This window comes from Sparus aurata, chromosome 13 (genome assembly GCF_900880675.1).
Source record: "Sparus aurata chromosome 13, fSpaAur1.1, whole genome shotgun sequence".
NCBI lineage: Eukaryota > Metazoa > Chordata > Actinopteri > Spariformes > Sparidae > Sparus > Sparus aurata.
Genome location: NC_044199.1, coordinates 32,362,167 through 32,386,864, shown reverse-complemented (window position 1 = coordinate 32,386,864; position 24,698 = coordinate 32,362,167). Strand labels below are relative to the sequence as shown.

The following is a 24,698-nucleotide window of genomic DNA, read 5'->3' as shown; positions in this document are numbered from 1 at the left end:
ATGGGTGATGAAGCGTTCAAAACCAAAAAGAATGAGCCCACACACATATCTCCCCATTGCCTTGAACAGGCTGTGTGCTGCATGATGTACTGCGATTCGGGGTCCGAATTTCCTGCGCAGCCCTGCGGACGTGACGTTATTTGACGCTGAATGCGCGTCCTCGACGGCTTGGAGACCGGAAGAAGACAAGCGCGGTGGACCGGAAATACTGTTTGTGTTGTTATGGACTCTGCTACGGCCGGAAAACGACCCACCACCACACAAAGTCCACTAAAAAAGTAATACGAAGAAGAAAACGAAGGTTTTTATCAGTAGCAAGTCGTGAGTCTAAAAGAAGTTATGACTAAAGCCGGGCTGGCACGCGAATATACATTGGATATGCCTTCGACTCATGGAGGCAGCTTCAGCTTGAACTGGGACTGAAAACGGATGCTGACATGGCTAATTTCCTTGTAACCAGGTAAGAATACATTACAGGTCATTTATAGAGCTTGATTTGAAAATCTTATGAGATCACCGAGGACTCGGAGTGAGCTAAAGTGCAAAGTAGCGTCCGCTTCTAACGTAGCGTTAGCGGCTAACGTAGCGCTAGCCGCTAACATGTAACTTAGTCCACTGCTTGTAACAGTGAGAAGTTACAGACTGCGCATTTTCCAGGGTCCTTCAGTCTGAAACCGAATAGTTAGAAATATGCCCTTTTAGATATGGGACCGAAAGCCCAACTTGTATCTGGGAGGTGACGTTAGCAGCTGGCTGTAGCAACAGGCTAACGGTTTGTTTGGGTCTGTGTAGTCATATTAGCCGCTAGCTACACACAGCGAGCCGGCTTCCCGGCTGCTTCGTGAGTGTAGGGGATACAGCTATCAAATCAATTTTATTTATATAGCCCAAAATCACAATCACATTGCCTCAGTGGGCTTTACAATCTGTACAGTGAAATATATCATACACACAGCACCGGCTCCCGTCTCGTTCCTGTCCCTGGTAAATACAGTATTTGGGGTGTACAGTAGCGGTATTTACAGGCTATGGCTTGGGGGCTATTGTGTTGACGAGTTGATGATACTGTTGTGATGTAGCTGAATAAAAGGCAGTTTAGAGCTAACCGTGAAGTGCACAATGTAAACGAGCTCAGGTGGTGCTATATAATAATTTATATTGTGCGTGTCTACAGGTCTGATAAAGTTATTATTATTGTTATTATTACGACCTTGCTTGTGAAGCACGTCTGTGTGGTTGAGTCCTTTGGGGTGGGTGGGCTAAAAGAATGGTCTCAACTCATCAATAGAGCTTTTAGCCTTTATTTTTCTTGTGTTGTACCATACACACAAGATTGCTCCAGACATTATACATTACGTTGTAAGTAAAGCAGGAGAAATTGTTTGTAAAAGTGAAACACACAATAGTACTGACTGAGGCATGTATTTTGATATCATTATTGTTACAGGCAAACATTGCATGGCCATAGTTGTTCTGACCAAAGAGAAAAGACACCAAGGTAGCAAAGTCACAGCCAGCTTGCTGAGTGAGACTCTAACTTTTTAAAATATTGCTGTTTTCCAGCTATCAGAAGAAGCAGACTCCTGAAGCTGCTACTCGGGGAAGTAAGGAGATGAGAACATCAACACCCAGCAAGCGAATAGCTGCTAAACTCTTCTCATCGATTATCACCAATTGAACCAGTGTCTGAGGGGTTAGTATGTTTTCACTTTCTAAGTTTTGGTCATTAGGAATTTCAATCTTTTCAGAATATAGACAAAACATTGTAAAATGTTATAATATAACATAATAATTACCAGATTTGATTATGGAGCATTGGTATGTGTTCTAATGCTACTGTTCTCTTCTCTCCATAAAGGCCTCAGCTACATGATCCAGAGACGTGAGCAAGAAAAGAGAGAAGACAAGACTGTCTTGTTTACCACACATTTATTTTATTATAAACATGTAAAAAAAATACAAAATAAAATTTGTACATACTGCAAATTTGAAAAATACTGTAAACTTTGAAAATAAATATAAAAATACATAATGTACATAAATAGTTTTAATTTTTGGATGAAAGTGTAATCTTTGGCTAAGAAATGGGTTTTTTTTAGGTATTGTGGTCACAGGGACACAAAACAGGAGAAAATATCAGTCAGGCACCCTAAATGGAGCTTCTTTGTAACCTGTGTAGTTTGCAAAGGGGTCAGGGAAGTTTAACCAGATACGAAGAACACAGCAGCTTGGTATCGGCCTACAGTTCCCTCTTCTCTGATGCCCATCCTGCCAGATCGTAAATCGCCGGTAGGAAGCAAACCGAAACTCTCGGTTATCACTGCCCACATCTTGGCTGTCCTCCAGAGCAAAGATGTTGTTCCACGTCATCCTAACCAGACGCAGCGTACCCTCATCCAGGCAGTACATCTCCATGTGTGCCACTCCTTCCAGAGTCAATTCCAAATCCTGAAACAAAAAACATTGAGAACAATACTAATAAGAATAACTTTAGTAATCCTCAAAGTGATGTTTTGATTTTATTTGATGTTATTTTTATTCTGATTCAACTTAGTATAATACCAGTTATGACATAATGACATTTGTGGTTTCCTTGTATTTACTCTGATATGGCGCAGTGCTATTCATACCATTTATATTGTCTTATAATGGAAATGATTTCACAAATGATCTCACTGGCACTGGCACATAACAAGTGGCTTGAGATATTGAATCATACTATTGCTGTTACATGATAATGACTGCACACTAATGTCAGCTTATTAGCAAGCTTTATCCAATGTTATAAATATTAGCTATGTTGGTAATACCACAGTCAGAAATTAGCTGCAGCCACAAGCCAAATGCTCGTCAAACACCATAACATTGTTAGCAGTCACATTCGCTTCAATCACAAAGCAATGGTTATCGCTAGCTTGTTATTCACCGTGGCTGGTGAAATTTGAACTTTAGTAACCATTTGGCCAGTGTAAGGTAAGCGTACTTTACATTACAACTGTCGTTTGGCTGAATTGATGCGCTAATGTTATCAAAGAAACATACTAAAGCTGCACTAAGATAAACACTTAGTTTACTTACTTCGTCTCTTGACATCATGCTGTTCGCTGATGTAGGCTACCACGGTAGTTCCGCGGAGGTATGCGAGGAAGTCTTGCAGTAAACGGTCGCGTGAACAGCGAGCAAACAATAACCGTGTCACAGCATCAGCTGCACTGCTGTGAAGAGTTCATGCGCGCTCCCGCGCCGGCTTGGCTGATGGCTGCAGTTACCCAAACGGCCGTCGTGTCGCTATTGAGTCTTATTTCGTGATCCTGCCCTAAGTTCCTTTAAAAAAAAAAAAAAATGTTCATGTACGTTTTTAGAGAAATGTTGTAATATTGCAACGTTGGGCTTAGGTGGGAGCAGAATTTCTGTATGTGTACTCATGTTCTCTGAACAACAATTCAGAACAACTAAGGATTCATTTGCAGAGTTGATTGCTTACTTAGCCCCATAAAGGTATATAACATTAATAATAACCACACATTCATATTTTATGAAGAATTATTTTAATTTTTTTTATTAAATAGCTTTTTCTAGTGACTTCTTCATTCCTTTTTTTCTTTTCATGGCTGACTTTCATTCATAGTGAAAGTCCCAAAAACAGTTCTTGTCCTCTGAAAAGCAAAGGTGAACATCACACTTGCTGCATTGCATGTTAGTGTATCCTTTAGTGCAGTGTCTGCAGCTTCCTCTCTCTGTCTTCACTGGGAAATGCGCAACTAGGTCCTTGCGTACATCCAATGGGAGGTGTGAACTTCTCTTGGATGGTCTCTTCTGAGGAGTCAGAGATCTTCCTGATGTCACTGTAGCTGGGCTCCCTTTGCCTGAAGATGGTCGTCCTCTCTTTGGAGTTTGGAGCGCCATGTTCACCAGGATGAGAGAGGATGCTAGCTATGCCTGAAACCGTCTCCTGTTCATTGTCTCTTTGCTAGAGATCTTGAGAGAGGATGATGGTGTGCCAGAAGATGTACATGTACCAGCGACGGGATTTGATGGGGGACCTCTATTTGGCTGTAAATGAGTCCAACAAATCCACAACTCCCATGTACTTGTTGCTGGCACCAACAATGTAAGGCCTCTCAACTTCAGTTGAGGTTCGGCTGGCTTTGTCCCAGCGTTGAATCTTCTGCACAGGTTCAGGTCCAGCAAAGGATAACACAAGTGTGATGGCCCTGTTGTCAGACCATTTGACAGCACAGATGTTGTGATTCCCCTCCACTCTGACGTCATCGCTTCCTCTCCCCTTTTTCTTCAAGCTCTTCTCGTCTTCAAGGTCACAGTTGGGCAGGCGCACCTGCCTGACTGTTCCCACGTAGTGAATTCCCCAATGTTTTCCAGGCAGACAATACTGTCTGCTTATTGTAAGTCGCTTTGGACAAAAGCATCTGCTAAATGCCCTAAATGTAAATGGCTTAGCCTATGCTCCCTACTTATCATGCTAAAAGAAATGTGCATCCCAATCACCAGCCATTAAGTCACACAATACTGCCTTGACATGACAATACTGCTTGTAATGCCCTCTAATTATCATACTAAAAGGAAAACATGCATACCCCCACTTACATCCACACATCCACATTCAGGAAAATGTTCACCTTTCTCAGAACTGAATTGTCTGTTGAAATCCTCTTTGTGGACAAAGTTGTGGAATTTTAGGTCAGTCTGATCAAATTAACTACATTTTTTAGAGATAAACGTTTAAATCAGTCAAATTTGACCAGAACACAAGGGTAGTATGTATACTTTCCATGTATAAAAAAAACACTCTGTTTCAGGCAGTGGTGTAGTGGAGGGAATACAACCTGTTTGTTCCCACTGCAACAAGCCTGCTATTTTGACTACCACATTCACCCAATGTTGTAATATTGCAACAAATATGTAACAAGCTCTAAATGAAATTTGATGAATCTATTCTACAAAAACTACATATGTACATGTTCTAGACATTGTAATAACAACAAAAAAATATATAAAAGACATTTTACTTACTTGAATCTGATGAATTTAGTCCAATGAAACAAAGCAACGTTGTCCGAAGGAAACCATGAGAGGTTGTGTGAGTTCATGGCCATGAGGCGGGACTTGACAAATGTACTATCCAATAGCATCGTGAGACTGAACAATAGGACCCAATGACTATGTAAATGTGATAAAAAACAAGATAAAATATAACAGATTGTTTTTTAGGGTGGCTTAAGGTAACGTTGTAATATTACAACAGTGGGTCTTAGAGGGTTAAGTGTCACCATTCGCCGTCCTCCAATCCTATAATCTGCCAAGGGTTATTGATCTACCAAGGCAGCAAGTTGAATGACAGATACTTGTGATGTGGGACATAACTCAAAAGCCCTACAATGCTCCCTATACCAAGCGCTCAACTGTTTCATAAGAAAGCTCAGGTTATTTTCCACCACAAACATCTGGATAACTTCTGCAATCTCTGGGAAGCCACCAACGGAGCCATGGACCACAATCATGCCTTCCTTGTAGTTCACACCATTAACAGATCCGTTCTTTGTGAGCTGAATGTGAGTAATATCAGGGGTTTTTTGCTTCAGAACTTTCTGTACATCCTGATGCAAAATGTCAACAGAAACAGTTGAGACAGCTGCAACAGTCAAGATGGACTTTTCCACTGTAGCTGACTCCAAGTGATATGCCAACGTGAACTGATGTTTCAATGCCAGGGACAAGAATATGTTGTTTAGGCAATGTGTGTGACGAACAACCTGCTTAAAAAAAACTGTGTTTTGCCTCAAACCTTATTGTCCACAACCAAATTAGTGGAACAAAAAATGTGATCATCTGTGGATAATGTTCGACAAAATTATGTTTTTGCAAAAGCTTTTTATCTGGAAACACTTCTTGTAACCTATGTCTGTGGTCACAAATCTTGGCTTAGAGGAAAGCAATGGATTGTGTTGTGTGCATTGGTGCAACAACTATTTCTACGATCTCTTTAAGGTCCAAAATGACCTGCCATGCTGGCTCATCTGGTGGGACCAACTCTCCAAACAAAAATGGAAGCAACTGCAAAAGACCCCAACTTTTGTGAGCATTTCCTCCAACACTTTTCCTCAATGCGAATATCTCGACAGTCAGTCTTGTCGGTCCACTTGTCAGGAAACTTCTGAATGGACTTGTTGAGTTTGTCTAGTGTGAGTATTTTTTGGCAATTATCAAGTTGAAGCAGTGTGCCAACTGGACTGGTAAAATCCCTACAAAGATGTCATGTGCAGTATCTGGAGGGTAGCTAGTGCAGACATTGAAATGAGAAAAATGTGCAGAGAAAACACACTTCCCTTTAACACCATAACAATATTTTCCATTTTCCTGTGCTGATCCGACATGCATATCATGCATCTCTTTGCTTCGGAGAGTAAATGTTCCTCAACATACTTCACTCTCCTGAATTTCACACTTGCGTGCCACACAAAACCTGCACATGTATTCACCAGCACAATTCTCAATGAATCCAGCAACTCCATGTGCTCCCAAACTGTCTGCTATGACACACTGTATTGTGCCCTTAACAAAATCTTCAAGCTGTGCAATAAGAATTCCTTGATTTTCCAAAATTACAAGATCACTTAACAATGGATCTAGGACCCTTTCATAGCCATATTTCCTCACATCTTCAGACCTGCAGAGTAAGGCCAGAGATCTCAAAATCGTCCACATACAAATTCAGTTGCACTCTCAACTCACCTCCTGATAAAAAATGGTTATCTTTGAAAAACGAACTCGAAAAGACTTGTACGTTAGTTCTTCTCCCCTAGCCCCTAATATGAGATGATATAATCTAATGCAAATTTTTTAATAACGGTACATACTGCAGCGTGCTTTTATCTTTGTCATCCAAAAAATATTCTATTGGTTCGACAACTTTAAAATTGTCCTTGTAGTATTTCTTGTACTTAAAGGATGTGGCCAAAGGATATCCTTAACCGACAGACCTATACACAGGATTAGACGTGCTCAGGGCAGATGCAAGTTCATCAATGACTGATTGGCCAACTTGCAGGTTGTAACTATTCAGTGTGTCATGCATCACATTTCTTGTACTATTCAAAGATGCTTCGCTCAACAAATATTGGAATTCTTCCAACAATTCATCAACTGCAGTACTTGGAACATGAAAAATATTTTCCAGCTTCAATAACACTGCAGCAACTATTTTTTTCTACTATCTCTGGCTGATCCTTTAAAGTATCTAATTCAACATCATCAGACTGACTGTCAACACAGTCATCATTGTTTGAAACACCAGGCTCCTCAGTTCCAGCTAGACAAGTTGCTTGTACTATACCATCCTTAAAATCTACCAGGGAATGAAAGCTGTGCTTCTGACTTTTGTGCGACTTGAAGGTGCTGTATACATTGGATTTGTATTCACAGCCTTTGAACATACAAGTGACTGTCTTGTTGTTTTTTTAGGTGATGCTGTATGTGCACAAAATAGTCACGTTCTGTTCCGATTTCACTTAAGCCAAATAAATGACAGGAAAATGTTGTCAGAGTGCTTTTAGGTATTGTGGTGTTTCCGCGACAAGTGTGTGGAAAGAGAATTCCAAGTCTTAAAAAGGCATGGACAATCAGGAAATATACACTTAAATATGATGACCACACCCAAAATGACTATGTTTGAGTCTGTAATGTTTAAGAAGCTCTGACCACCTAAACACTTCAGCACCACAGTCTTTACACTGCCACATAAACTAGACAAATGACAAAGAGAGAAAAGGGGGGAAGGATTTTACATTAGTGAATGTGTGCATCAATTGTGATTAAATAAAGCCTGTAACTGTACGTTTTTCTACCGTTAGTCATTATCGTACTATATAGAGAACAAAGACGCAAAATCAAACATAGAAGATGCTAAATCATGAATGAGTCTTTGTAGATTTCAGCATTTTTTTAAATGCACTTACAAAAACAATATGGGGTCGGAAAGAGTTGGGTTCCCATCACACCAACATCAGGGAGACCAGCAAAATAGCAGAAAAACCTGCAAAATGAGCAGTGATGAAAACATTAATGGTAAACTTGTCAAGGGACAAAAAAATAATTGACAGATAATAGGTAACTTGTGTCAACAGGCAGCACAGGTCATTGCAAGCCTACGATTCAAAGCTGCTCACTTAGGTTAAAAACACATTTTAACATTTAATTGTGTAATTAACTTATTTATTTATTTATTCATTTATTCCCTGCTGGTCTATTTTCTGGTAGGGGTGATATGTCTCTGATAAGCATTAAAAAACACTGTATATGATTAATTAACTACATCAGAACTAAATACTATTAATCTAAGTAGATGTTACATGCAGAAAGATTTTTATTCTGTGAAAAGTTTTGGAGTGAATAAGAATTATGGAAATTGTGCAAATTAAGTGGGAAGAATTAATTCCAAAACACCTTAGGTATCTCAAAATGTACTGTTATTTGTACAATACATTAAATATAAACACTGACTTGTACTGCTTAGAGATGGTCATCATTGGCACTGAATTGTCTATGGCATCATAAAAAGCATAAATATCTGAGCATATAGGCTACAAAGCGGGGACTTGGCATGAGAGCAAAAAAATATCGTCTCGTTTTTATACGCGTCAGTATTGAGACGAATTGAACGCCTCAGCTTACCCTTCTGCCTGTCTGTCACTATTTTCACCTGTGACAGTTTATTACGCTCATACTAGTCCATCACATTATCTCACATTACCGGACTGTTCATCTTCTTCTGTTTAATAAATGGTGGGTGGCCACTAACAGATAAAGTGTTCTACAGCGCCCCCTCCTCTTCCAGTGGCTGTAAATATTACTTTTAACGGACTTTTAGCGGACATTTAAAAAAACATTTTTGGAGATGATAAATTATAAAAGATACCGTTATAGTTTCTTTGCCCAGGCCTACTTGAGAGGATTTCAGAAAACGGGTTGTTGCTGCTGTGTCTGCCACACCGTTTGAATCATGGTTTGAAAAGGCAGCCTACACTCAACCTTAGGGTGGCCATTCACTTTACATTGCAGCTAGCCCTAACATTAACTAACACGATTAGAAAACATACTTAAAACTAGTCTACAAAATAGCCTATTAGGCTTGAAGCTAAGCTAGTTTAACTGTAGGTTTGCCAGCCAATGTGGTTGCATTGGTATGGCTAACCTAAATTTAATCTAACAAAAACACAACAATAGTTTTAGGTAACTAATAAAATGTTTGTGAGAGTCTTAACAGAACAATTGTTTAGTATAAATATAAACCACACAGGGTTATATATTGCTTACTTCCCGAAATTGATTTAAAAAGTAGGAATACATGTAACTATTAATAAAAAAAATATATGAAAGATTCCATAACACATTAAAATCAATGAAAAAAGCTATATTTAAAAATGCTAGATATACTAGGGGCCAGTTATCAGTTATTTCAGTGCATCAGCATTGGGGGAGGAGATAATGACTGAACTTTCATTTTATGTGAACTGTTTCTTTAAACAGACATGTTCACACATTTAGGCGTTAAATGTCTGCACATGCAGGGTCTTCAGAGACATGGAAAAATTAGTTATGATAAGTTCAGGAGTCTCACAGTCTGAGGAATAAAGCTGTTCTGTAGTCTGGTGGTATGGCAGCAGATATTTCTGCATCTGTTTTCAGATGGCAGCAGGGTGAACAGACTGTGGCTGGATGGGTTTTGTCCTTTAGTATCTTTCAGGCTCTGTGCAGACATCTCACTTCACCGATTTCACTGATTCTCTGTGGATGGCACCAGTGATGTCCTGGTAGTTTTAATCACTCACTGTAGAGTGTTCCTGTCTTGGGTCATGTTGAATCATGTCAGTTTGTGATGTATCCTGTCAGGATGATTTCTATTGCTCTGTTAAAGTCGACGCTCCAGAATATATCCTTGCTAAGTTTCTGTAAAAAGTAGAGATTTTCTGTGCTTTTTTAACCAGGGTGGTGATGACCAAAATGGGTTGTCAGTGATGGCAATTCCAAGGAACATAAAACTGTTCACCTGCTACACCTCAGCTCCACTGATGTAGACAGGAGTGTGTGTCTTCGCTGCCTCATTCTAAAACCAACAATCAGCTCCTTAGTTTTGCTGACGTTTGTTTCTGTGCACCAATCTGCAAGACTTTTGATTTCCTCCTGATATGAACTCTTATTGTTTATAATACAGTCAATAATGATGGTGATGTTGTCTTCATACATAACAATAGAGATAATAGTGCAATAAACTTGTCTTTTCTTTTGCTGTTGAAGTTGGTGTTGAAGATATTGATGATTTGCTCAAAATAACTTTGTTGATACAAGGGCATGCTGTTCAGATGTGTTTATGGGCATAATGAAAATGTCTGTAGGGCATTTAGAGCATTACTCTTAATACTGATTCAACTGTTTCAGGAGGTTCATTTCAAATATATTTCCAAGATCAAACCCAATTTCTTATGGTTAAACTGCAGAGCTCTTTCCTCAGTATGCATAATGCTGGATAATGTTTATGTGTGCTGACATCAGTCAAACAGATCAGGAGATACAGGTTATTGGCTTTCAGAGGTTGAGATATAGCAGGAGCAGAAAAAAACGCTGACCTACAGAGTTTCGGTAATTGAAAAGACTTTTTATTATCCTGTAAAGTTTTGTGATAGCTTTGTAAGAATCTCCCTCCTGGCTGCTGTCTAGCTCTTTCTCCAACTTTCAGATTAGCAGTGAATTACGTATTTCTCCTTTTTTGGTCAAAAAATCAACTTAATGTTCTTTTTTCTCTTGTTTTTTTGCTTGTTTGTTTACTCCTTTTAAGTTATACTATGTGTGCATATTTATGTTATAGTTTGTTTCAAGTGTTAATATGCAGAGCAATGATACAAATGTCAATCCCCTTTAAGCTTAAGAGTTATGGATAGAATTAGAACAAAATACTTTTTTTCATGGTCACATAGCAGAAAAACCTGCAAAATGAGCAGTAATGAAAACATTAATGGTAAACTTGTTAAGGGACAAAAAAATAATTGACAGATAATAGGTAACTTGTGTCAACGGGCAGCATAGGTCATTGTAAGCCTACGATTCAAAGCTGATCACTTAAGTTAAAAAACACTTTTTACATTACTATAAAAATCTGCACCAAATTGCACATTTTAAGAGGGTAGAACATGACAGACAAAAAACACTGTATAGGATTATTTAACTACATCATAACTAAATACTATTAATCTAAGTAGATGTTACATGCAGAAAGATGCTGCATCCATTCATCCATTTGTGATGCTGAAAAATGTCACAGAACAGTATGGAAGCTGAGAGATTTCACTGATAATATTCAAAATAGTTCAACTGTAAGCTCACCATAATAATGCCACCATGACTATGACTGTGAGCATTTTTGCTATAACTCAGCCTTCTATCATAAGATAATGACATAAGGTCTGAGGACATGAGGGCATCTTTCTTCTTACAATGGTAGTAATGGCAACAGGGTTTACTGCTTCAGAATACATGGTCATGATAGTACAATAGCACAGTTACAGTATCTTTACAGTGTCAGGTAAGTTGACACTGTGTGGCAAATAATGTGGCACAATGGTGTTGAACTGCGTTGAAAAGAGAAAATAATCATCTGTCAACAGATCAAGATATACTGTGGTGGCTTTGTTTTATGGCCAGAGCTTCCAAACATGCAAAGCCTACACAGGGCACATACCAGGATTTTAGAAATTCTGCAATTATGAGCCTTAGCCCTGCTAGGTTGGTTTTCAGGCATCAAACTATGCGTTTTAATGCATTTTGAGATAAACAAGCACTAAGGAAGTAATAAATGGAATTGGTGATACGATTAGTCAAAAATATGACACATTTTAAAACATTTTTTGAGTTTAGTTTCTTATTTTTATTTTCATAGCCTGGACTGAACTTTTTTTCTTTAGTAATTAGTAGCTTTAGGTAATTTTCAATTCAAGTAGTCTTCCTTATATTCCTTGAATATTCTTAATCCATTATTCTATTAATTTTATCTTAAAAATTCTTACAAGGTCTTACAAGTGGGACAACATGTTGATATGTCAATATATCTTATCGCTTCCTCTTGGGATACGATAATTGATACACAGGTGCCAATTATCTGTATTTCTATTAAAACATTATAGAAAAACATTAAAACATTATTATTTTTGTAATTTAATCAGTTTGACATTTTTTAACTTAAATTAAATGTGAGTTTGTTTTATGTCGGCCATATTGAATCTAATGCCAAAGTTAAATGCGCCATATATAAGAATGTGGCCAAAAACGGTTACTACACTCAAATTCAAAATACTGCGGCGAGTCATATCTGCCTCCCCCTCCACCCCCTCCCCTCCAGACTCGAGGTTGCCAGAGCGGACACACAATTCTGTTCTCTCAGTAAATATCAAGATGTATTATTATTTATGGTAACGTTAGCTGTTGACTAGGGCTGGACATATCAGATCGAATAACGTTATGCATGATATTTGACAGAACTGTCCTTCATTTTTGCCTCCCCTTTTATAATGTTATATAGTTTATGGCGATATACATGCAAAGACCTAAATAGGACTCGAATTTGGCTAAGTATCAAATGTAAGATTTCGTATTGTCCAGCCGCTGCTGGCAAACGCGCCGACAGCGGCTGGACATTGAGTGGACAGCGGCAAGCTGGAGACCGGATGCCCGTACCAAGACAGTGCTAATGCTGCTAGCGTTAGCTGTGCTGCTAACATTTGTTTCTATGATCGAAATGAATGACGTTATTACTCGACAGTTCGAAGTATTCGAAATGTCCATCCCCGTCAAGCTATGATGCTAACTTAGTTAGCCAAGCTTAACTTACCTGTCTAGGAGAAGAGTAGCCAATTCTGCATCTGTTTTCAAATTTCTCTCAGCTTTCAACTGTCTCCACCGTTCAAATGCATCTCCTATATAGACCCTCGCTTTGCCTCGAATTTTATCTTGGCGTTTTTTGTGATTCATAATGAGGTCTTTTAGATTACGTTGCCTCCGCCATTTTACGTTCAGTTGCTTTAGATTTCTTACATATTGTACCTTTAAGAAAAGGAAGACATGCAGCAATGGCCACAGGCTGAATTCAGGACACAGCCTTCATATATGGGGTGCACACTCAACCAGGTGAGTTCCATGGGCACACTACAGAGCACACATGTCTGATCACAAATTAAAGAATTACTGGAATATGAGTTTCAAGAAATACTCCAGACAGTTGCCAGGCTTTGTGCATTAGCTATCAGATAGTCTCTACTAAGGAACTACATTGTATGACATAATTTCTGCTGTCAGCCTTTAACTCCAGATGGTTTCTGTGTGGCTCAGCTGAGCCGAAACCTTGAGAGAAGTACCCTAAATGCCTCTCTGCCATGTTTACGAAGTAGAGCACTTGGCTTTTTAGAACTCTAGAACATGCATAGTTCACTATTAATAATACACTGTTATTATGCCATAACTGTCAAAAGATGTCATCTTTTTTATTCACGTAAGGTTTTCTGAGGATAAATGTTCGGACTCATACTTCACACCCGAACGCTCCCCAAGCCCTGAATGCTATTGTCTCTCACATAGATTTGGGGATGCATCGCTCAAGGGCACCTTACAGTAACCTAAAATAAACAAAGGGAGTTCACTTATAACCACTTCTCAGTCTGAACATTTTTCTAATGGAATATAACAAATTAAAAAAAAGAACAGGGGTAATTCAACAATTGACATTTGTAAATTTTGGGGCTATGCATCAGCAAGCCTCAATCCCTAGAATCCTTTTAGTTACAGCACAAGGAGGAACACAATTAGTGGATTGGGGGACAACCAATGCAAAAAGAGAAAAAAGAAAAAGAAAACCAGAATAAGGACAGCGGATACTTCTTGTTATTCAAAAATAACACAATTAATTTTCTGTGCCTTAATATAAATAGTTCCGCCTGTCAAATTCATACTAAAAAACAAACAGGGCAGCATATCATCATACCGAGTGACTGAGTAACTGTAGCTGCCATTAGCTAGTTAGCTTGGTTCCAGACTGTAATAAACCAGTATCATCCTTAAATACCTATCTGACCTTTGCTCTTGTGCTCCAAACAAGATTTACAGGCTGTATTTAGCAATGCAGCCTCTAGGCGCTGCTAATGGGACTCCCACTATTCCAGGCAGCAATATTCCCTTTATTGTTCTTTCTTTTCCTACATTAGCAAAGCCAGCTGACGCGAACTGAATAGCTCAGCAGTTGTCAAATGTATGTTGTCACAAGAATGATGTAATGTTCCCTGAGACCTTGTGTTCTGTCTGTTACTACAGATGCTCACACCTGTACTTTGCATTAAGCAGGAGAGAGAAGAGGACAGACTGCACAGTGTCGTTCTATTGCAGATTGTTGCCGGGACTCCAGATGTGAGAGGATTAAAGCATCTATAAATCACTGCGGGGATGAATCAGACAGGCAAACGCTGCTGTGTGCTACTTCTCACAGACTGTTCTGCGCTGCTCGAAATCTTTTCATAGTATTAGATGGGGGAGATGGCTAGTTGTGCGTCAAAGATGTCATTCCCACCTGCTACAGCTTCCCTCTGATTTAAGGCGTGGTGCTGGTTTGTGACTCATTAGGTACTATGTGAAGACTGACACCTTTCTTCAGTACTAAAACTTTGATTTGTGTATCCAAATACTACAGAGATGTCTCTATCCAGGGAAATTCAAAAGTATGTGTAGTGGTGTTTAGATTGATTGTTTGTTCAGGCCTATAAAACATGAAATACCTATCAGGGCTTGAGTAGAATCAACTGTAGCTACATCTTTGAGTGTCTCTCCTGCGACAAGTTTTTGACTAAAATCCCTCAAAGATCTATTACCCACATTTTCAAAATGATAAGCTTTAAGGCAGTGTGTCAGGCTTGGGATTGAGAGTAAGTGATATGGCTGCACTGACGGGGCCTCCCTGTATCTGCAGCAAGGTATGCATGAGTTCTAGAACTTGTAATTACCTTGAGATTTGTTTAATTGAGATGTGACCAGATGCCTTTGAAATTACTTTTCACATTTATATCAACTATATATGAGCTGCTTGTTGAATCAGCTTCTTTTGCCATTTCAGTCTCAAAGAATAACCCTAACCCTAACCTGAAAAGTCAGCAGCTGGACACGCTGTTATAAATATGTCCCCGGTCTTCATCCATTTAAAAGATCAGTAGATGATAGACTGTTTTAGTGTGTCATTCAACACATGGATCACTTTATTGTAACAACGAATTGTCCAGTAATACTCAAGCTTTATTTAATCGTCGGCCTGCAAGTGAACGGGTTATATAAAATGAAAGTTGTAGCCCGAGTTCAGGAGTCTCACAGTCTTGGGAATGAAGCTGCTCTGTAGTCTGGTGGCATGGCAGCAGGTACTTTTGTGTCTGTTGTCAGATGGCAGCAGGGTGAACAGACTGTGTCTGGGTGGGTGTTGTCTTTTATTATCTTTGGGCTCTGTGCAAACATCTCACTTCACTGATGTCACTGGTGCTCTGTAGATAGTGTTCTGGTGGTTTTAATCACCCACTGTAGAGCCTTCCTGACCTGGGCTGTGATGAACCATGATAGTTTGTGATGTTTCCTGTCAGGATCTATTGCTCCACTGTAAAGCTGACGAGACCCTGGCACAGGAACTTAACCTTTTTAAATTGTCCCAATGTCTAAAACTGCTGAAACAACGCATAGAAATAGCAACTGACCTCCCTGCCACTGCACAGTCATAACCTCATGTCACCACTGTAACTGTATATCATAACCCCCACCCTGCCACTCAGATGCAAACTGACAAGAGGGCATAATGAAAACCAAATATCCTAAAATGATAAGGTCCTGGAAATTAATTATTTTAAAATCCCAGTAAATGCAGTAAACATAATAAAATCCAAATAAACATAATACTAAATAAATTATAAGCACTAAGCACTTCATGGAGACATTTTATATTTGATTACAAGTCTGTCATACAATGTCATACTATTAACAGTTATGAGGTGCAACAGTAAAAACGTCTGCCAGTGAAACATGTAACTTTATTAATGATGCAATCTCGATCTCTACAGACACAATGATATATATACCCACAGTAAGTGGAAATCTCTCAGCAAATCAGAGATTAAAATGTCTGTAACATGCACTAATCTTATTCATAAATAATCTTAAGAAAAGCTAATGATCCCAGGAGGAAAGGAATCCATAGTTTATGACAGGCAGGGACTCTGATGTCATAATGTCTCTCCGGATTTTCTCCCATATAGCAAAGTTGGGTCTGATGAATTCCAGGAAAGTTAATGCAGGGTTAATCTGCAGTTTGGGCCTTTTATCTGCTCTCCACCGATGTGCCTATAGAAAGGGTAAACATCTGTCGGCAGTGGTCACATCTGCACAGCCCCACATGGACACATTTGTAGATCAGTATATAGTACAGCAGTGCAGATCTGGCACAGGTTCCCTCTGCAGTGACAGATGGCATAGTGTTATGTGCTCAGCAACCTGCCCCTTCCCCCAACAAACACACACACACACACACACGTGCGCGCGTGCACATGCGCACATACACACACACACGCACACCTCTCTCATCCTCCAGGGTCTAGTACACTGCTGTTTAGATCTAGACAGGAGATAATAAACATCAATATTTCAGCCGTTTACCGATTATTTCCACATTTTAGCTTGAGTGCTCTTGATAATCTCAGGGCTGGGACTGCTCATGTGTGTAAATATGTGCTGGCTCAAAAGCCAAAGTCAATGATATGATTGCAGTTGTGATTTTGTACCATTTGGCAAAAGTTTGACAGTGAAGCAGATACTGGTTTTGTGCAGCATTTTTGGCAGTTTGGCATCAGATTGAGAATGTCTCTGTTGGCCCTTTGATCCAAATGAATCTAGTGGTGATGAGGAACCAATAATGCATTGTGAGCTATGTGAATTCCGTTTTACCCAGGTTCCAGCAAGTTATGCTAATCAGAAACAGTTTTATGAAAAAATATCTGAAAATCCAAGACTGTCTCCCCCACTACCAGTGGACAATAAGATTGTCCAAAACTTTGGACCGACAGTTAAACAACAACAAATGTCGACAACTGGCAGCCTGATATAAAATTTGGTATCTGTTATTCCCAAAGGATCAATCAATTACTTTTTATCATCATTGCCCTGGAGGTTATGTTTTTAGTTCAGTCTTCAGGATACATACAAAACAACTTACAATGCCAATTTTCAAAAACTTAGCTCTGTTTTTTTCTCAGCTTTATTGCTGAAACAACTATTACCGACAGCAGAAACACATTCATCAGCACTGGAGAAGAAAGCACAGGTTTTGAGCAGCAGAATGTGAGATGATCAGTGCCTACACCATCTTGCAACAATCGGACCTGACCAGCCAAGACCACTCCAGGGAGGAAGAGAGGCGAGATAAGAATCATGCGAATCTAGCTCGATTTAAGCCAGATCCTGTCTGGTCACATTACAATGAAATCAACAACCGGGACTCATCAGTGGGAAATTAGAGATTGTTGTCTGTTAAAAGTAAATTATAAATACACTATATTGCCAACAGTATTCACTCACCTGCCTTGACTCGCATATGAATTTAAGTGACATGCCATTCTTAAATCATAGGGTTTAATATGACGTCGGTCCACCCTTTGCAGCTACTTCTGGGAAGGATATCCACAAGGTTTAGGAGTGTGTTTATGGGACTTTTGGGTTTTTGACCATTCTTCCAGAAGCACGTTTGTGAGGTCACACACTAGGGCTGCACGATTCTGGAAAAAATGTGAATCACGATTTTTTTGCTTAGAATTGAGATCACGATTTTTTCTCAAAATGTTTATTGCACTGATGAGTAAAAAAACATTGTAGTATGGCAGAGGCATAAAGCAATGTTTTTTTATTTTTTGTTCAAGTTCTATCATTGGATGAGAAATAATTTTTACAAAAGAAAAAAAAAAAAAAATTGTCTCCAAGATGAGAGGGAATCCTTTAATCCCTCATGTTGTACAGTGTTTATTGGGGCCGTATCTTTGGCTAGGTGATATGTGATAGCTGCTTTGATCGGTTTTCTAAAATGGGGGCGTAATATTCATCGAGTAAACATGTGACGTGACATGAAGCCCGAACTTGGGCTGGGAACAGTTGACAACAAATTTGTCTTCAAAATAAGAGCTTTACATTGCACCCCATTGTAGTTTAGAACTGGGTTCTTAGCGGGGGGCTTTTACTTTGAAAGTAGCGACCGTTTCTAGCTTGCGCTACAACAACAAGCTAACACAACGAAACCGCTAGAGATCCAGGAGAAGCTAGCATCTCCCGGATCTCAGCGGCTGTCCAGTTGCTCAACTAGCAGGCGAGGTGGAAATAAGTGTACCCTCTGAGGCGGCAAATCGGCGGACCTAAACAGACTCTCAATTTGCCGCCCTCTGTCTAAAACCGTGGACCTAGCTGCCCAAAAGACGGACAGATTGGCGGCTTGCTGCCCCGTCTAAAAACGGCCTCTCACTCACTCCTTCCAAACACTCAACTGCAGGCGGGCTTCCTCTGCTGAATCCCGTGTTGTAAAGATGCTTTACCACAGGTTGAGGGAGGAGGCAGCGGCAGTGCTGCGTTTGGGGGCGCTTCGAAAAATAGGAGCATTTGTTTGTGATTCAGCTCGAGATATAAAATGCTCCAGAATTGCTATGTGTCGAAATAAGATCACGTGTATGTGTGAATCGAGATCGCGATTTTTAAACGATTTTTTGTGCAGCCCTATCACACACTGATGTTGGACGGGACGGCCTGGCTCTCAGTCTCCGTTCTAATTTATTCCGAAGGTTTTCTATCGAGTTGAGACCAGTCACGTTCACCCACACCAAACTGGCCGGCCGCGGATAGGCGTAGAGGACCGATTCAACGAAGAAGGAGCACCTTCACGGACCCGGGTTCGCGTCCCGCCTCGTCCTTATTTTTGGCTCGGATTCGTTTTGCTACAGCGTGTGAACACAACTAAAAACCATCACATCCGATCCATTCTAACATTTATATAGATTTTTGATCACAGATATTTGGATAAATCATGGTGAAACAATAAATCTTTAGGATGGTTATGATGTCACCTGATATTAAATGTCAGATAATCATGCTACTTGAAAGAATGTTCAAGGTTGAATTAAACTTAACAACAACAATAGACATGATAATAGTAATGAGTATTACTATTATAATGATTATTGGTGTTATTATATCTAAGATACTAAAATTATCATGGTAATTATTATTGATACCATTGTTAAAATAAACAATTAAGAAAGAAACAGCTGTCACCATTTAATTAGTTATGGAAGGAAGACTAATTTCCAAAAACTAGTAATACTTGTTCTGAAGGATAACAACTGTTTATTTTAGAGATGTTTACATCTTAGCTCATGAATGTGCAAGCTTTATCACTTATTTTCTATCACTATTGCAGACTCTGATAAGTTATTAACATAATAAGACCATAATATTTATTATCAAATGTTAAATCATAATACTACTGTTACATGCTGATATTGGCAAAGGGTGAAATGAATCTAATAATAATAGTGATAATAATAAACCTTTGTCTTGGTTTCTTAACATCTGCACGAAACTCTTATGGATGTTCTACCACAGTGCTCTGTGGTCAGCATGAAGCTGGACTCTTGGTGTCAGTGGCAGAGGAAAGAACATTGAACCAACTGCTGGCCATTATGGACAATGCCAGTCATCCTATGCACACGGCCCTCACCGACCAGAGAAGCTTGTTCATCTGTAGCACATTTCATGCAAAAAATAACAAAATGTGCTTCATATCAAAACTAATAATAAATAAACCAGCTGGCTCTCTTAGTTACGCCAGTAAGATGCTATTTTTAAAATATTACGTCACAGTTTTGTTTATGATGGGCCTATAGTAAGGCGCAACAATGTTTTATTGTAGTGATGTATAAGCGTACAGCTAAATGTATGAATATATAAATATGTGATCTTTTTTTCTATCACTGTTACTAATCTAATCACGTAAAGACGGACACAGTAATGTTGTCAAGATATTTAATTGAAAAACACAACTGAATTATGAATAAATGAACAGACAAAATATTTACAAAAAGATCATTTAAAAAACAAATGAACAGCAAATACAATATACAGAATATACAGTAACTTGTGTATCTATTAACATATATACAATATAAAACAAGTGTACAGTGTGGCTGCCTTCATCAGTGATGGTTGGATGATGGGTTTTGGGACAGAAGGTTCACTTCCTCTTCTCTGCAATCCATCTGGCCTTTTCAGCTTCATAAAAGTCTGTTCGCTGAAACTCCACCCAGGTCATCTCTTTGACCATGCCCTGTGCCTTGTACAGGGAGAAAACGTTTGCAGGGCAGTAGATGTATTTCCCTGGCACATTGGGGAAACAGGTGTGAATATGAGGGCTGTCAGGCCCTTGCTTTAATGGCAGGTGACAGGTCCTGCACAGACGACCTGTTGGCAGGTGCTCTGCTGACTTCCTCTTTGCCCTCCCCTCTGCCACCTTCTTCCACTCCGCTCCCCTCTGTCTGGCAGCCTCCAGCTCCCGCTCAAAAAATGGAGATGCCGCAAAGTCCGCGAAAGACATCCTGAGGTTTTGGAGGCCTTCGTCCTCATAGGTCTTAAAGACCTTGGTGGAGCAGTAAAAGTATTTGACTGCTGGAGTCTGATAAAAGAAATGAACTGAGGAGCCATCGCCTTGCTAGCGTGATTTTGGCTGACCACAGGCTAAACAGTTCCTGGTCTTTTTCTGCTGCTGTTGTTGTTGTTGTTGCTGTTGTTTGTCCAGGATCTCCTTCACAATGTTCTCCACAGAGGCCCGACTCATTGACTCCTCTTTGGGGGAAGCCACAGATGGAGGGTTAAAAGATGCAGGAGGCAGGGTTGTGACAGGCACACTCACCGTCTGGCTGCCTGTAGTCAAACTCTGCCACAGCAGCTGCGTTTTGTGAACCCTCTCCACACTTGTGTTGAGAGAGGAGTTTGTATTTTTTAATTTGGCTACATGTTTGATCTATCTGGAGATATGCTGACATGTGGTTGGATGAAGGAGGCTGTTGGGATCATTGCAGCATATTCTGCATCCACCCGCTTCAAAAGATCCTTGGTGCCATGGTGCTTAATCAGGAGCCCGTCGATAGCGGCTTTCATGGGTGGAGTCCACTGGCTGTGGTCCAGGACTTGTATAAGACCTCCTGTCTTGATGGGTCCGGTGCGGGTGGCCCGAGGAGAAGAGGACATAGGCAGTGGTGCAGCGTCTGTCAGGCCTGAAAAAAACAAACAGAAAAAACACATTTATTATACTGTTTATTATAGGTTTTACGTTTTGCACTCATTAGCTCAATAATTATTGTCAATGGACAACAGATTACAATGTTTTTCATGATATTAATTCCAACCACAGTGTCAAAGCCTGCTTTTAGCTATGAGGTCTGTATTAAGGAAGGTGTAGGTGGGTACTTTAAGTTACCTGCTTCCAGAGGAGGCTCTGCTTTGGCTGTTGCAGATGCTGGAATGAAGGGCAGCTGAACTGCGGGACTGCTAGTCAGCACACTGCCGGGAAGACAGGATCGGTGCTGCCACAACCGGATCATCCTGGACAGTGTCCCTGGTCTCCCTATATATCAACGTAACATGGTGCCCCATTCATCGATTATGTATGCGGATAACTGCACTAGTGGGAACATTTAAGTGTATAGTTAGTTAATGTTATTATCTGAAGCTTTCAGGTAACATTATCTTACTTTCACTTTTAAAAATTGCGTCGTCCAATTTTCCTTCGGGCGTCGGTATCAATTTATAGCGGGTCGGCTCTGGTACGGAAATGTAATCTGTGCTTACTGTCGGATAACGGGTCGGATGCGGTGACCAGTGCAGGACTCTGGTCTAAGTGACCATTTTAATCCTCTAGCCAATTATCAAGCTAAATATCCAACATGCTAGTTAACGTCAAGACTGCGGTGGAAGACGACGGTAAAATATTTCCACTGGATTTATTTATGCCTGAATTTTTAAGGTGTGGCGGCTTTTATTTTTTGCCGTGCGGGTGCGCCACAGTCAATTACATGTAGGGGAAACCCTGAATACTATATATATTGATGAGAAATGAACGAGGAGGAGAAAGCATCAAATATAGTGATTAAAACAGTAGATCGGTCAGTCAGTCAGTTACTGAGAGTGAGTGATTCACCTGGATTACCTGAGGGTCTGTGCCCACTACAGCAGCAGGGCAGTGATGAGGTTGATCCTGGGCATGGTGCTGCTGCAGCTCCATGGTGTCAGCAGCTGAGGAGTTGGGCTGTGTCTTGTCCTTATCCCAGTTCAAGACAACAGGACGACAGCCTGGCTCCACATACTCCAGTTCAAATTGCTCCCCTGTGTCCCTGTTTGCTACTTGCAAAATTGGGTATTTTGCCCTCCCTGTCACTCTCAGAGGGGATGTGTTCAGTTGAGTGATTAACAGGGGGTCAAACACAGCTGGAAGATCCACATCTGGCCTCTTAAGGTCCACCAGCCTCTGAAAGTTCCAGCGCACCACTCCAGTCATGGCCTGGGCCTGGAAGAGCTCACTGGACACCCTGCTGCCTGTTACCCACTGGGCTTGGTGAAAGTGGAAGCCCTCCTGCTGAGACGTGCCTCTCACAGGGATCCAGACAGGTACAGCAGCTCTCTCGCCCTTGGTGTAGTTCAGCTGCAAGGTGCCACCATACCTGTACAGGATGCCCTCCTCCACCTCAGGGTCGCTCAGGCAGCCTCTCAGGATGTGGATGCGCTGGATTCTCCACACTTTCAACATGGAGGGCTTGAAGAGCAGCACATCATTGGCGTCCTTCGCCAGGTGGAAGTGACAAAGGACATCTTCAACCCTCTGCAGCAGTTCTCTTGGTTGTGGCACCTTTGTCCGACAGTGCTCTCTGATGTGCTTCTTGGTGGGATTCGCAGGTAGGATTCTACAGAAGGTGTACGCATCCTTGAGGTTCTGGAGGTCGCTCTGGTTTACGACAACGAATGCGGCAGAGAGGAACTGACAGAAAGAGCTGTACAGAGGATGATGCTCTGAGACACACTCCCTGGTCAAGCGCCGCATACAATGAAACAAGTCTAACTTGATGGTAATGTCTTTGTTAAACTTTGTCCTAGATGCGCTGTTGTTAGCCAGGTTTCCAGAAGTGGCCTCTGTAACAAGAGCCTCTGTGGTCTTCCAGCTGTCCCATACGATGTGCTCCTGAGCCCCAGGATCCAGCACCTTGAAGGCAGCACAGCAGTCCCTAAAACATTAAAAAGTAACTTCATTAGAGCTTAAGATTACCTTATCTAATACATACATTTGCTAATTTAGACTTATTGTATTTACTGTAAAATAATTAGCTGTTTGTCTTCTATCTATTTGCCTTTTTTGTCATTTATTTAGTCTATAAACAACGAAAATTTAATAAACTATGTTATGTAAAACAAGTCTAGCTTCATACCTGTCCACCCACTGGTAGCTCGCCTTCTCCTCTCCAGCCAAAGTGTACCGGTGAGCCAGACCCTCATACATAGGGTGAAGGGAACGATCACACTCTGACTGCAGCATCACCCAGCTCAGGATCATCCAGCTCTCATTCATGGCAGCATAGGAGGACATGGTGCCAGATGACAGAACCACCTTCCTTGCCACTTTGCGGGTGTGATCTGACCTCAGTGCCCATCCAAAGGTCCCCTGTAGCAGCAGAGTGAGGAGGTGCTCCTGCCTCTGGTACTCATGGACCAGGCAGTTGACAAGATAGTGTGCAGAAATAGACACTCCACACCAGCCATCAGCATCGGCATACCCACCGAACGGAGCAGGAGTGTCTGTCTGTCTGAGGAGCCCAGTGATGGTGCTCTGTCCGTAGACACCTGCCTCAGCATCCCTGATGTTCTGCACACTATCCAGGTAGGCCAGGTGAGCTCTCTCATACTTCAGGTGGAGTGCTTCTGTCAGCTGCTTGGACATGTCCTCCGGTGATCTGCCACTGCGCCTCAGCTCATCCATTACTGACTTGCAGATGGCTTTTTTGCGTGTGAGGAAGGCTGGCACGATGTTTGTGAACCTCTTCGGTAGCTTCTCCAGCCACTGGGGCTTGTCAGCATGCCAGTACCTCTTGCATGCCTTGCAGGTGAGACGTGAGGCCAAGATATAGTACTGACCACCGGTGCCAATAATTACTATTGGCCTTCCCACGCCTGAAGAAGCTACCTGGGGGTTGGGACAACCATGAAGACATGGCAGGGTGTAGTTATTTTTCATCCTCTCCATGATCGTGTGCTCCGGCTTCCATATAAAAAATGGATGAAGCTGAAAGTACTTTGGTGAGGGGAGCTCAGAGATTGAGTCGATGAGCTCAGGCTGAGGTGGATGACGCCACAGGGACAGCATGTTCATGGGGTGACGTACTGGACGTGACCCTGGCCACAGACCCAAACCCTCCATCTCAGTCTTCATCCAGATTTTCTGCTGATGGGAGCAGTTCCACCGGGCAACATCCTGATCTTAGCTCGGGATGGAGGCAGCTGGCTGCCAGACAGGAGGCGCTGGATGTGGCAGAGCTGTAAAACAC

The 24,698-nt window shown here is 41.0% G+C and overlaps 1 protein-coding gene and 1 long non-coding RNA gene across 2 annotated transcripts; one reads left to right on the top strand and one right to left on the bottom strand.

Annotated features, from left to right (window-relative positions):
- The first annotated feature begins 280 nt into the window (after positions 1 to 280).
- LOC115594507 (uncharacterized) lies at positions 281 to 1,918 on the top strand. Its single transcript, XR_003986502.1, has 3 exons — positions 281 to 460; positions 1,564 to 1,693; positions 1,859 to 1,918. It is a non-coding gene; the product is annotated as an uncharacterized LOC115594507 (long non-coding RNA).
- A 69-nt stretch (positions 1,919 to 1,987) lies between these two features.
- Positions 1,988 to 3,325, bottom strand: LOC115594548 (P2X purinoceptor 7-like). Its single transcript, XM_030438685.1, has 2 exons — positions 3,079 to 3,325; positions 1,988 to 2,448 (listed from the first exon to the last, which is right to left on the bottom strand). Exons 1-2 carry the CDS (start codon positions 3,094 to 3,096, stop codon positions 2,137 to 2,139), a joined length of 330 nt encoding a protein of 109 aa, XP_030294545.1. The 5' UTR covers positions 3,097 to 3,325; the 3' UTR covers positions 1,988 to 2,136.
- Positions 3,326 to 24,698: the final 21,373 nt, after the last annotated feature.